The sequence below is a fragment of the Mercenaria mercenaria genome, chromosome 11, assembly GCF_021730395.1.
Source record: "Mercenaria mercenaria strain notata chromosome 11, MADL_Memer_1, whole genome shotgun sequence".
In the NCBI taxonomy this organism is placed as follows: Eukaryota; Metazoa; Mollusca; class Bivalvia; order Venerida; family Veneridae; genus Mercenaria; species Mercenaria mercenaria.
In genome coordinates, this window is record NC_069371.1 from 48,951,801 (window position 1) to 48,965,763 (window position 13,963).

At 34.9% G+C, this 13,963-nt stretch overlaps 1 protein-coding gene across 2 annotated transcripts; it reads right to left on the reverse strand.

Annotated features, from left to right (window-relative positions):
- Window positions 1-8,091: 8,091 nt before the first annotated feature.
- LOC123532973 (E3 ubiquitin-protein ligase TRIM33-like) lies at window positions 8,092-12,470 on the reverse strand. 2 transcript variants are annotated; one of them, XM_053518293.1, is made up of 2 exons: window positions 12,047-12,470; window positions 8,092-9,921 (listed from the first exon to the last, which is right to left on the reverse strand). In XM_053518293.1, exon 2 carries the CDS (start codon window positions 9,544-9,546, stop codon window positions 8,596-8,598), a length of 951 nt encoding a protein of 316 aa, XP_053374268.1. In that variant the 5' UTR covers window positions 9,547-9,921; window positions 12,047-12,470; the 3' UTR covers window positions 8,092-8,595. The 2 variants fall into 2 exon arrangements, with proteins under 2 accessions (XP_053374268.1, XP_053374269.1); XM_053518294.1 differs by having other exon boundaries at window positions 9,209-9,921; window positions 12,047-12,457.
- Between the last annotated feature and the right edge of the window lie 1,493 nt (window positions 12,471-13,963).

Sequence of the window (13,963 nt, forward strand, 5' to 3'; positions counted from 1 at the left end):
CTAATCCCACTCTGATTTTTTTGTTTACATTTTTTATCAATGAGAAATATGGCGTCCATCCCGAGCTGAACTGACGTGGCGTTAAATTTTTACATGTTTAAGCAAACCTGGTGTGTTAGAAAGAAAATCTCATCCCTTCAACATTATTTGGAACACTGTTATTGTAAAAAAGCTGTTTTTTCCTTATACAAAAGCTTAATATTTTGTGTTGAATGTACTTTCACAAAGACCTCTGTTTTCCTATTACATTCATAGTACCACATCCTTATCCACAAAATACTGAATATTACAGGTGTCCATCAGTATTATATCAGTTTAGGAATATGTTTTTTATTTTCCCACCATCGATTTCTTGAATATGCACCCCTTCCGCATTGCTGTATGAACTGTGAATGTAGCAATATGCGTCCCCTTAAGTTTTATGTTTAGGTCAGCTTTTATCCTAAACTATCAAAGCTATTGCTTTAAAACTTGCAACACTTGTTCACCATCATAAGTTGACCCTGTACAGCAAGAAACATAACTCCATCCTGCTTTTTGCAAGATTTATGGCCCCTTTTGGACTTAGAAAATATCAGATTTCTTGGTTAAGTTTTATGTTTAGGTCAACTTTTTCTCTTAAACTATCAAAGCTATTGCTTTGAAACTTGCAACACTTGTTCACCATCATAAGCTGACCCTGTACAGCAAGCAGCGTAACTCCATCCTGTTTTTTGCAATAATTATTGCCCCTTTTGGACTTAGAAAATCATTTTCTTGGTTGAGTATTATGTTTAAGTCAACTTTTCTCATAAACTATCAAAGCTATTGCTTTAAAACTTGCAACAGTTTTTCACCATCATAAGTGGACACTGTACATCAAGAAACATAACTCTATCCTGCTTTTTGCAAGAACGATGGCCCTTTTTAGACTTAGAAAATCATGGGTAGGACAATATTTCTATTACACAAAAAAAATCAGATGAGCGTCAGCACCCGCAAGGCGGTGCTCTTGTTATTATATACATTTCTGTTGTGTATTTCTGACTGCAGTGACATATTAATGCGCGAAAACTAGGTCACCGACAAACCTACGATGCCAGCTTTGTTTACAGCACAGACTGATCCTTGAGACGTTGTTTAAAGATTACAGCTAACCTAGAAGAGTCTTTTCTGTAGCAATTTTGATCGATAAGATTTTATTGAACTGGAAAAAAAAGCAGTCCAAGATAGCAAGGAAAACAGCTGTAGTTCAATTCGTCTTTCAAAAGTTACCTCCCTTCGTTTCATTTACGTCCTTTGCAAACATGTCAGAAAAACAAAAAAAGGTTAATATCTCATTGCAACTTTTCAAATCATCAGGCAAATCATAACTTTATTTTACAACAGACATGCTGATTTAATCTGTAAATGCTCTAGACTCTGCTGTAGTTTGTTAATATCTGTTTATGCAGGATGAAGGCATAATTTCGCCCCAGTCAGTTCGTCCCCAATTTTAATGGAATTGGTTAGAGATCCGTTAGTTATTATACAATAAGTAACATGTACGTATTATATACTGTAAAGCAAGGGTATAAAGTAATTGCTTGTAAAAATTATGATTAGTTGTTATCACGATTTTTGTAAATGTTTTATTTATAATTCTGAATAATTACAAGTCATGTTGTATTGTTACTTGTCTTGCCGACTCAAAATAAAATTTATCTTATCTTATCATGAGCACACTCCATGCCTTATTTACTGAAGCAAAGAGCTAAAAAAATAAATAGATTGGCAACTTAAAAGGCATATAAAACAAATATTTCCAACATCCTGTGACTACTGAATGAGATTTCGTTGTAAGCGTCCGTTGATCACTATTAATTAAGTGGGCAAACGTTTTGAAATTAGATTAATTTCGGATGTTTGTTTACAATGATAATGGTGTTTTTTTTTATTGTTATTAGTATTTTCTACATGGGAAGAAATGAACTTATGACCGGAAGTCTGGCCAATCAACAGTTGTTGTTTGAAAAATGGACTCGATTCGGTTTATTAGGGCCACGCGTACCGTCTGTTTTATACTTCAGGTAAGCGTCTGTTGATTTGATCACAATCAAGTTGGCAAACGCTTTGAAATAAGATAAAGCGCTAACATGCAATGATGCAGAAGTATCTTCAGTTGCCATTCTTTGTATTTTGTAGTTCTTTGACTGAAGGAAACATTAATTATTTTCATCAATCAGTTCCGAGACAAATATGAATTTAAGAAAAGCTTCTGATTATGGTGTACAAATTGCTATATATATATTTTATCATTGGAAGTGTCTCGTCTGGTAACTGGATGTCTACTACTAGCCCGAGTTCTAGGCATTCAGTAGTCAAACTAATTTGACTTTGTCCTCAGAAATATTGAGATATTTTTTTCACATGGGCAATATCCCCACTCACGGTAAACACTCGAAAGACCAAAATAGTTGAAGCGATTGCAATGAAACTTTCATCGCTGCTGACGCGTCACATGCTATAGGTTTAAATGCCAATTTTTGCACGTAATTAGCAATAAATTCAAATGCAACTTACATGTATCAAAAGGGGATTCAGTTCCTGATTGATTTATGTAAAAATTATCAAATAATATCCAAAATTACAAATGTTTTGGTGATTTAAACCTATGTATGTACTGTACACGATTAACATCTACTGTTACCTCACAAGTGAGTTAGGCCTTAAAAAATTCTTTGTTTCCGGTAACATGCTAAAAAAAAGATAGGGTACTTACTAGGTAATTCGGAATTTTTTTAAAATTTTTTTTTATGCCCCCGAAGGGAGGCATATTAGTTTTCAGCTGTCCGTCTGTTCGTTCGTTAGTTCGTTCGTCACAACGTTAACTTTTTGCATGAAGGCACTTTACTCGCGAACCACTGCACCCAGGACCTTCAATCTTCACATGCTTATAGTACTTGTTAAGTACACCACCCCTACTGATTTTGGGGTCACCAGGTCAAAGGTCAAGGTCACAGGGGCCAAGGTTAACTTTTTGCATGAAGGCACTTTACTCGCGAACCACTGCACCCAGGACCTTCAAACTTCACATGCTGATAGTACTTATTGAGTACACCACTCCTACTGACTTTGGGGTCACAAGGTCAAAGGTCAAGGTCACAGGGGCCAACGTTAACTTTTTACATGAAGGCAATTTACTCATGAACCACTGCACGCAGGACCTTCAAAGTTTACTTGCTTATAGTACTTATTGAGTACACCATCCCTACTGACTTTGGGGTCACCAGGTCAAAGGTCAAGGTCATAGGGGCCAACGTTAACTTTTTGCATGAAGGCACTTTACTTGCAAACCACTGCACCCAGGTCCTTCAGTCTTCACATGCTGATAGTACTTATTGAGTACACCACTCCTACTGACTTTGGGGTCACCAGGTCAAAGGTCAAGGTCACAGGGGCCAACATCAACTTTTTGCATGAAGACACTTTACTCGTGAACCACTTCACCCAGGACCTTCAAACTTCACATGCTGATAGTACTTATTGAGTACACCACCCCTACTGACTTTGGGGTCACCAGGTCAAAGGTCAAGGTGCTGCGGGGGCATTTGTCACCAATAGTGACAGCTCTTGTTTTTTTATCAGGGAGACTTTTCGGAAATTATTTTTGTTAAAAAAAATGAAAACAAATAAGGGGGTTATGCCTTAAAAGCATCAGTAAGTTGATTACCAACATCACTGGGCATATTTAAAGTTTAAAAAGTGCAGTTTTGCATCTTTTTGTTAAAAAGGTAAAAATATTCTCAAAGGCCATAAAAAAACATTAGTTTAGGGTCGGGTGAAAAATTTAGGGTAGGTCGGGATACCAGAAACAATTGTTATATGAGGAAAGATTTGTTGTGTCAAGTTGTCAAACATTTTGCAGTAAAACAGTGCAAATATGTACTGTATTGTTGAAACATTGCACCGTTTTTATTTAAGTCATAACAAGATAATACTACAAATGGAACTGAATAATCATTATTGTTATTTAATGCATGTAAGCAATGTCCTGTCTCACGTTTGCCGAACTTCTCCCAAAATTTCAAAATCAAAAACTCCCTATTTCCCCAGGAGGTAGTCCCTGAAATTTTATATCTGATTACCTCCCCTGATTGTAATCAAAATGGATTTATATCAGTGAGTACTTATAGGACTTATTTGAAATTTCATTATTGTTATTAGTTGGACTGAGACAATCAGGGTAGATAACTATGAACTGATTTTATTTCAAATTACCTCCCTTTATTTCAAATTAAAATGGGTATATCTCCATAACTAATGAAGATACTGATCTGAAATTTCATTTATGTCAACAGATTTATTTGGCAGATCCTTCTTTTGTTCACCTACAATATTTTTTTTTAATTACATGTACTTCCCTTTTACGTTACTGTAAATAGCTTATTTGTAGTAACTTTTTTATTATTGGCGGTAGGGAAAAACCGGGACCACTTTTCTGTGGTACAACAGGGATGGTACCTCCAAGTTTTAGGTGTATTTTGACATATCTATACCTTGTAAGAATTTTTTTTCTTTTTTGTTAAATTTCTTCCCATTGTTGTTCCTGTCCTTTGGACTTCGATATTTTTTCTGAGGACCTTCTTGTCCTCAAGTGCAATGATAACAAGTGAGCGATATAGGGCCATCATGGCCCTCTTGTTTATTTATATCTTCCAGCCCGCCGGCTTAGCTCAGTAAGTAAAAGCTTTGGTCTACGGATTGCTGGGTCGTGAGTTCGATCCTCGGGCAGGGCGTATGTTCTCCGAGACTATTTGATAAACGACATTGTGTCTGAAATCATTAGTCCTCCACCTCTGATTCATGTGGGGAAGTTGGCAGTTACTTGCAGAGAACAGGTTTGTACTGGTACAGAATCCAGGAACACTGGTTACGTTAACTGTTGTTACGTGACTGAAATACTGTTGAAAAACGGCGTTAAACCCGAAACAAACAATTATATCTTCCATTATTTTGGTCCTTCAAAGTTTTGATGTTAAGATTGCCAGGAGTGTCACAAATATAAAACAATATGAACACATGATGAACGTCAAATTATTTTGAAACGCCCTCCGGTGACCGGACAGCTAACAAATTCTCAGGTGATTTTCTAGCTGTCATGTTATTGATTTCTTAATGAATATGTAATGATTTTATATAGTTTTAACTGTTATTTATTTAAGACATCAGTACTTAGGCCAAAATTAAAAAATATGTTTGTTTGCTGTCTCCCTACCTACCCACTAAAAATGCTGCGCCCCAAAAGTTTTATTGGACAATGCTGGTCAATTTTTTTTTTAAAGTTGTGATATGACAAGTGCCACATATATTTCAAGTAAGCAAAATAATGAATAAGAAAGTTTAAATTGTATTATTTAGTTTCATCCTTTTATATAACATATACAAATATGTCTTATTAATACAGAAGAAATATTCTGTAAGAATCTATCATATATCTACTGGTAATTGTCTATTACCCCCACACACAAAAAAGAGTTGCCTACCTACCTATCCAGCTTTAAAACGTAGGGTCGGGAGACAGCAAACAAAGACTTTTTTAAATGTGGCCTTATCTGTAAACAAAATATTGTATGAAATTCACACTGTGAATACATACCTATGTACATTTTTCAACGTCTCGGATAGATTACCAATTTATCAGTCGATAAAACGAATAAGACCGTGTTTGTATACAAATCCATTGTTATTTTCTTTTAGAAATGATAAAACATTGATTGCCGAACGTCCGTGTTATGTTTTTCTAACGGCATAAACTTACATCCATAAAACACAAATTTAGAAATATCTTTTTGATGAATTGAAAGCTTATAAACCAAGCAATTCATTCATCAGTTTTTACTTTACAAATGTATTTCGAATAAAATGGATTATTTATGAACTCTTAACTACTGGTTTTCTAAAAGTTTGAACATCACATTGCCGCTATTGGTGTTACATGTAATTAAAAAAAAATTTTGAATACTAAAATATGAAAATTGTAAATATTTCAAAACTGTTTTACCTTTGAAAATCCATTGAAAAAATTGTTAAAATGTAAACAGAACTTCTAGACAACCCGTACCGGACAGTATGAATACTGAGAGACATATATTTTATCTTTAAAATTAGGGCTGGGAGGATTTCAAAATACTGAAACCGATTATTTATATGAAATCAAACCGATTTGTTTAATCGGCCGCCATATTTAAAATGCTGTTCTCTTTCCTGACGACTGTGTCAAGGTACATCCAGCAGCTGATTACATTAGGAACTTCCGGCGGACTTTATCGTTTGCAAGCAGTGCGCTAATAAATAAGTCACATTTTGGTGTACTTTATTTTAAATATATCATGACAAGCAAATTATTGACTATTGACTATGTTCACTGTGTTTTAGCAGAAATATATTGCAGGTCTATTTGCTTGTCAAAGAAATGTATAAAGATAAACGGTACTAATCTTGATTTTTATTGTGTGGGAGCGATTAGCGGTTTTGCAAAATTGAAACCGGTTTCACCTTGTAATCAAATCGGATCCAATTAACCAAGGAATCATCCCATTCCTATATAAAATCGGGCGATGATTTCAAAAGTTTGCTCTCCTACTTTTTTTCTTGTCCGTTTATGTGGAAAGTTACAAGAAACATAATGGTGAAAATTAGGATTTTGTAGCTGTGCAGACTAATAGATTTCTTGAGCTACGCCATGAGAAAACCAACATAGTTGGTTTGCAACTACCACTTATCCAGACCAGCCTGCGAATATCCGCCCTGAGTCTGGTTAGGATTCATGCTGGTCGGAAAGCCACTATGTTGATTTTCTCATGACGCGGCTCTCTTAATGAATAAACTTACTGATACCTGTTATTTACTAAAGATATTGATACTTATGTGCAAACAAAATTTTGATTTGAAACAAGATTTTAGAAAAGCATTGGTTCCTGAGTAAACTTTAACTGAACATGTGTAAATTCCAGATTAAGCAAAAATATAAAAGAAACAGTAAGCTTCTGAACAACAGAAATGAGTTGCCTGCGATGAGCTCGACTAGCTGGACTTAGTCATCATTTTGGGGAGTGGGTGTTTGTATGTGCATCTGTTCGTCTGTGCGTTCGTCCGATTTTGTCCGGATCATAACTTTTACATGCATCTTGTTTATATTTAGCATGAATGTTTATCTAAGTTAGAAGATGTGACATGCATAAACCCCATGTTCCTATCTCAAAGATCAAGGTCAAAGTTGGGGGTCAAATTTCAAATTTAAGTTCTTCTTCATGCATGGTTAAATTTTGATGTAGCTTGGCATGAATATTCGCCTTTGAATTTGCAGGTGGCACTGCAGTTAAGTGCTTTTGCTTTATGTTCCTGATTGCCAAAAACAGACAGTGTCCAATTTGTATGTTCTTACAACTCAATTTTAGTGAATTTTACCAGTGTGACTGAAGTATTTCTAGTTTTACAAGAGAACTATAGGTTTAAAAAATGCTGCACAACAGACCTAAAAGTATTTATGAAGAATTTTCATCCTATTTCAAAATAATTACATAGGTAATTTCTTAAACTTGCATTTGGTTGAAGAATTTAATTTTGGATTATTCTCATGATTTTCAATTTCTTGAAATAAAATAGATGGAGGAAAATACATGTAGGCATAACAATACATTTTCACTTTGTCATTCTAATGTGTATACATTTGTTTTGAATTCTTCTGATACTGTATTTCAAGTATTACAACATTTTGCTAAATCCTCTCCATATTTCAACGTAAGAATGCTTCTTACATCATGTAGGAAGAGGTCTGGATTCAAGTCCCATTGGAGAGTATTTTACTACTGGGTATAAAAAATGTAGACTGGATAAAAACATACCTGCTCTGCATAAAAAGTGACTAAAAAGGAAATGTAAAAATAATAGTGTAACACCCACCCCTAATATACCAAAGTCAAAAGCTATACAATATACATAGCTTTAGTATGTTTGTATTGTTATATTCAACAATAATATTGTTTACAGACAATGAATAAATATTGAATTGATTTCACAAAAAGTACGTTTAACTTAATATCACCTGTTGTGCAAACTTAAATTTGAATTTTCAGTTCAGTTTTGTTAAAATCTACTTCTCGATTACCATTCAAGATACTGCTGTGATAGGTCATAGGATGGTGAAATATGATTACTGAATGCAAAGGCAAGCCGTCCGTTCCTACATCAAAAGTAAAGTTCACAAATATGGTTAAATGTCAAACTTTGTGTACATTTTTACACTAGAAAAGGTTCCGCTGATATTTACACATAATGTGTACAGTCTGTGTTGTTCAGAGACAATCGATCCTCCAGTACTTCCAGTGCTTTGATTATAATGCACCATGTCCATTCAGAAGGATGGCGGTATTTGAAGAATATCCACATGCAAACATATCTCTTACTATGCGCACAAAGTTTTTGTTGTCTGTAACTAACCTTTACTAAAGTTTGTGCTATCAACTTTAAAAATGGTGTTGTATATTTATCTATAGAAACGTAAATATCTGCTGGAAAGGAGCAAGTCGCTATTCTTGTACAGAATCCAGGAAGTCGGATGTAAGAACTCGTTCTTTAATCGATATCACCCATCTCAAAAATCTGCACAGTGTATTTAGTGATATTAGGGACATATAAACGCCCAGTGCTGCAGTTGAAACACAGAGCCAGTGGTCCATATAAACCGTCTTTGATGACAACTTTTTCAAATTCACCGTTTTCGTCCAGAAAAATAACGTTTCTTGAATGATATCCACATGCTAATACTTTCCCATTATCTGCTTCTGTTAATCCACGAGCAAACTCTATCTCATTTGAAACTACATGCTGAATATTTCCATCCATGTCGATACTGGCGATACCCTTAAGTTTATCATTCACAAAAATACGCTTGATATACCTACACACAGAAACGTTGTAGATATTTGAAAACATTGATATCCCTGACGAGTCTCGGCTAATGGATTTTAATATAGCGCCATCTTTAGTGCATATGTACAAACAAGTGCTATCGGCTACGTAAAATGTCTCGTCATGGAATGATATTCCCTTGCAGCTGAACCCCACACGTATAGATCTCTCCAGTGAAAGCTCATGATCAACTTTCACAACAAGAATTTTTTTCTCATATGGAAGACAAACAGCTGCTTCGTTGTTATCCATGCAGCATACTTCCCATGGCTCAGAACGCAGTTTGTAATGGTGTATAACATTCAAAGCAGTACCATCAATAAGATTTAAAGTGGAGTTGTTTCGATCAGAGAAAAGTATAGACCCATCAGCAAGAATGCATGAACCATATATAATACAAGACGAGGAATCCGAACTAAGTTTGATGTTGAATTCACCACTACGCACAAAACTATACGGCAAACATCTCACCACTTTTCCTAGGCAAAGTTTTTTTGCCATGAGCGATTCACATTGTTGATTAAGTAAGAACTTAACTCGTTTGCCAAGTTTGATCATCTCGGCGTTTCTACATTGTTCTTTAGCAGATGAAACACACTTTTCTCCGAATATCATAGAAACAAAAGCTTGCGACTCGTTTTGGATAGCAGAATCAATGACTGCTCTCGTTGATCCAACATTTTTCACTTCTTTTTGTACATTGTCGGTGTTCTTCTGTAACTCTTCATTTAATTTCGTGTATCTTTTTTCTTTCAAATCAATCGCATCCTTTTCTGCTTCCTTAATCCTCTCTTCAAGCCTCTTTGTAAACTTTTTTACTGTTTCTATCTCTTTCACTTTGTTGTCCTGTCAATTAGTACCTTCTCTGTTGAAGGAGTTGAGGAAATCTTGTAATTTTTTTCCACATTTGTAATGCGTCGTAGAAATTCTGGCACAATATTTTTTCTTGTCTTCAAAAATTCCGGTACGTAGAATACATCTTGACAGGTCCTGAAGACAAAATAATGTCCAGAAATATAACATTACTTGGAACAGGTCAAATTCATTGTCATATAAGTGTTATGAATAATATGTCAAAACATACTGAACTAATAACACGTTTATACTTTACTCCATTAAAACATCTGTAATCAGACAATGCATTGATTAAAACCTGCTTTGAATATTCAGTTCGAGTGTATATGTGGGTGTGTGTGCGTGCGTGCGTGTGTGTTCGGGTTTAGCGTCTTACTAGTATTCAATAATTTTTCAGTCATTACAGCTGCAGAGATAACAATGCCAAGCTTTAAAGCGCTGCTTCACTGTATTAATACCTCCCGCACTTGAAACGTGCGCTCTACCACTTAGTCTAAGCTACCGAGGCGGTCAATTTATTTAAAAGATTATGAATACTTCTAAAATAACCCGGTAACTAATTTATTGCTGGGTACAGTATGTTCTGCGCAGTGCGGAAATGCAGACCGCTCTGTCTTATTCATTATAAGTCAAGCAGTGCTAGAACTGTATTCGACTATTCTAAAATAGTAACTGGGATATTTAACCTTTAGCTTGCTAAATTTCTAAAATGGACTGGTCCACCATTCTATCTGGGCAGTACCATTTATTATTTGAGAGGATGTTCACTGAAAATTTACTGACTAAATAGCGAACAATGCAGACCATGATCAGCCTGCACATTTTAGTTTGCACTGGCAAACACTTGCCACCAGAAGGCTAATTTTACAATCTAGAAGGAACACAATTTTAGAAGTTTATAGAAAAATAGGAAGAATAAAACATTGCAATTATAAGGTTATCAAATTTTGATATTTCTAGTTAGCATAATAAGATAATTTATTAAATCAATGAACGTACATACTGTATCACTGATCCATAGAGAAAACATTTACCGGTGCAATAAACTAGGTATTTGTCTCGAGTATGTCATAAATTCGTGGCAAATATGGCGTTTGAAACAAACAAACTAGCAAAGCAAAACTGAAAATTAGATAATTATGAATGCTGTAATTTATGACGCCTGTAAAGTTTCAGTTATAGAAGTAAATTCCGTAGTTGGTTTGTTGTGATAGTCTGTTTAAGTATATGTGAACATAAACCTGATTTTTTGACCTCTGTCAGTAAGACATATTCGAAGTTGCTGTGTCCGAAAAAGTACAACTGAAATCTGATTCCAACGGCAGTGAAATAGTTAGTATGTGATTAGGCCGTATATTTATTTAAAAAAGTAATCTGCCAATTATTACTCAAACAGAAGTAGTAGCCTACTGAACGAGGATTACGAGCAACTCGACAGGAAACTTTAGAAAACATATATCATTATCTTATCTGTGTAGTTCATCACAATGTGGTATTTACTACATGTTATAATAAGTAATGTACTTGTCAAATACTTTTGAATTCAAAATCCTAAGCTCGTGATACACGAGCAGCGTTGCCGCACACGTTTGCGGTGCATGTTAATGAACTGTGCCATTTCCACAGAATTATAATAGCAAAAAATATGTGTTCTTTCATGGACTCCTTTGCAATGTTAAACAAATTTGCTTTTTTTTGTTTGATGTCCGAAAAAGTATTTCATTTCCATACTTCTGTTTTATACTGTGTACTGTCTGTTTTTTTTAATGCTTTATAGAGGAAATTATAAGTTGTCTTCAGCTTTTTGGCTGCTAAAATTAGAAAAATTCAGCCTAAATTATATTTATATACTGTTGCATGTAATATGACAAACAAAGAGCTCGGAAACTATTATCAATTCCCATGAATGACTATATATCCTCCTTCGGGTCAACTGTTAGAGGCCTGTTTCCCTACCGGAGTTCAAGTCTAGGAGTATTGTCTACAGAAGTTTCAGTGTGACCATATGGACGTATGGTCTCTCGCTAGTTAATGGTTCACACTTCTTTGTTTTCTGGGAACATGTCCCATATTGAGAACTGTTTTTTTTTAAATTATATAACACATTTATTCGGGTTTGCAGGTTTTTTTTCTTAATAAAGCATTCTTAAGATTATTAAAAGTTTAAGAATTGTGTCCCATTTGATCTTAATAGTAAGTATCAAATACGAAGTTGCTTCTGTATCCGTTATACCACCATCTCTGGATACAAGCACATTACCTGTGATCGACAGCCATACATGTGTAACATCCGACAATGTGATGACTCTGACAATACATATCAACAGGCTTGTAGCTATGTCTCTCACACCGCTCCGTAGGTACCATTGGCAGTTTTCCTTCCTGACCGACTTCTTTATCTAGTATTTTATGTCCTTTAAGTGCAGGGACGGTTTTATGAATATTAACACAATCCGAGCAGTAGTAATCATGACAGTCCACACAATATTTCGCGGCATTTACATTTTTATTTTGCTCCTTACACATCGAACAAACATGATCGAACACTTCCTCCGAGGTATCTGCAGAAACACCTCCTGTCGCCATTTTGAATATCAAGTAGTCGAAATATTAAACACTGCACCGACTGTCGTATGCACTTTCAATCGCATGATAACATGTTACCTTGGCCTGATTTAAATTTTTCAAAAACGCTTTTTCAGCAGGTAGTCAATCTTTCAATCAATACCGGTAAGAGAAGTAATTAAGCGTCAGTTTTTTAGTATACCGTACAATTAGCAGCTTAATGAGACATACAGTGTAAATAGTTAATTTTGCAAAATGTTGATTTTGCTCAACTGCTCACACGGTACTAACCTGATTTGCTTCAAACGTTCACTTTGGAGAACAAGCTTGATGTGCAGATGACCATGAAGGAAAGATTCTTTTTTCATGCGAAGATGACCATAAATATGGACTTTGTTTCTGTGGCTATTTTTTTCTAGAATTATGGCCCTTTCTTAATTTCACAAAATAGGCCATTGTTACGAAATTTGGCGTTCACAACTCCTCATACACCTTTTGAAGGAATGGACTCAAAGTTGGTCAAATACATAGCCTTATTTGAATAATTTGCTTCAAACATTTAGTCGAACATCCTTCATGTGAAGATGATCTGTATTAAAAACTTTGATATCTAGAGATTGACACAATGTGTGAGAGCAGTTGACACAATTCTTTTTTTTTTTACAGATATCAGTACTGTTGTAACACTATTAGTACTGTTATAACAATATTTGCAAACATGTAAAATTGTATCATTATTTCTATAATAATCATAGCAAAACGTATGCAAGTCAATCCTGGTATCGTCCATCATATCATTGGCCAGATATTCGTTAAACTTGGACAATGTTATTTTGTTTGGAATTAAATTGTTAAAAAAAACCCCAAAAAAAAAACGCGTTTTACTAGGTAGTCTATCTTCAGTCAATACCGGTAAGGGAAGTAGTTAAGCGTCAGTTTTTTAGTATACCGTACAATTAGCAGCGTAATGAGACTTAAGTGTAAATAGTTAATTTTGCAAAATGATGATATTTGTCAGATTTAAGTTATACACAAGTTTCATTCAACAATAAAATAAAACGAAGAGAACATAGACCTGTGACGCAATCATATTCACGTATACAGTAATATTAGAAAGAGAAAGGCCATACGCATGACAGAAACAAAATGGCATTTTCTTGTTTTGTTTAGACACTGACTACATTTCTCTATAAATTACTGATTTCCACTGTTATGCTATTATGATTAAATTATAACTGAAAACAAGTAGTATTCTTTTTTTCCAATTTTATACACAAGAACTGCAACTTTATTCTTTTGTTAGTTTCAGAGCTGTTATCAGAGATGTTATTAGAGATGTTTTATTTTGATCTTCTCAGATCGTTCAGCACGACATTTATGTCGATTTATTGGTATTGTTTAGTTTCTCAGCGTGAACATTGCGGCCTGGGTGGTTCCAATACTCCGCTTTCATAGCTTTGGGTATTGTATAATCAACCCTCGGATATTGTGTCTGCTTTTTAATTTTGTCTTTTGGCAGTTCCTGTGATATACGTGCACGAAACCTCAGATCCCCATTGTTTAGTTCTGCTCATTGTTTTCTCGTTCAGAGCAAACCCATTATTTTAACTGG

Bases quoted from the DNA above. Each gene is read 5' to 3' on its own strand.
- LOC123532973 (XM_053518293.1), bottom strand. From the start codon at position 9,546: ATGATATTCGGAGAAAAGTGTGTTTCATCTGCTAAAGAACAATGTAGA.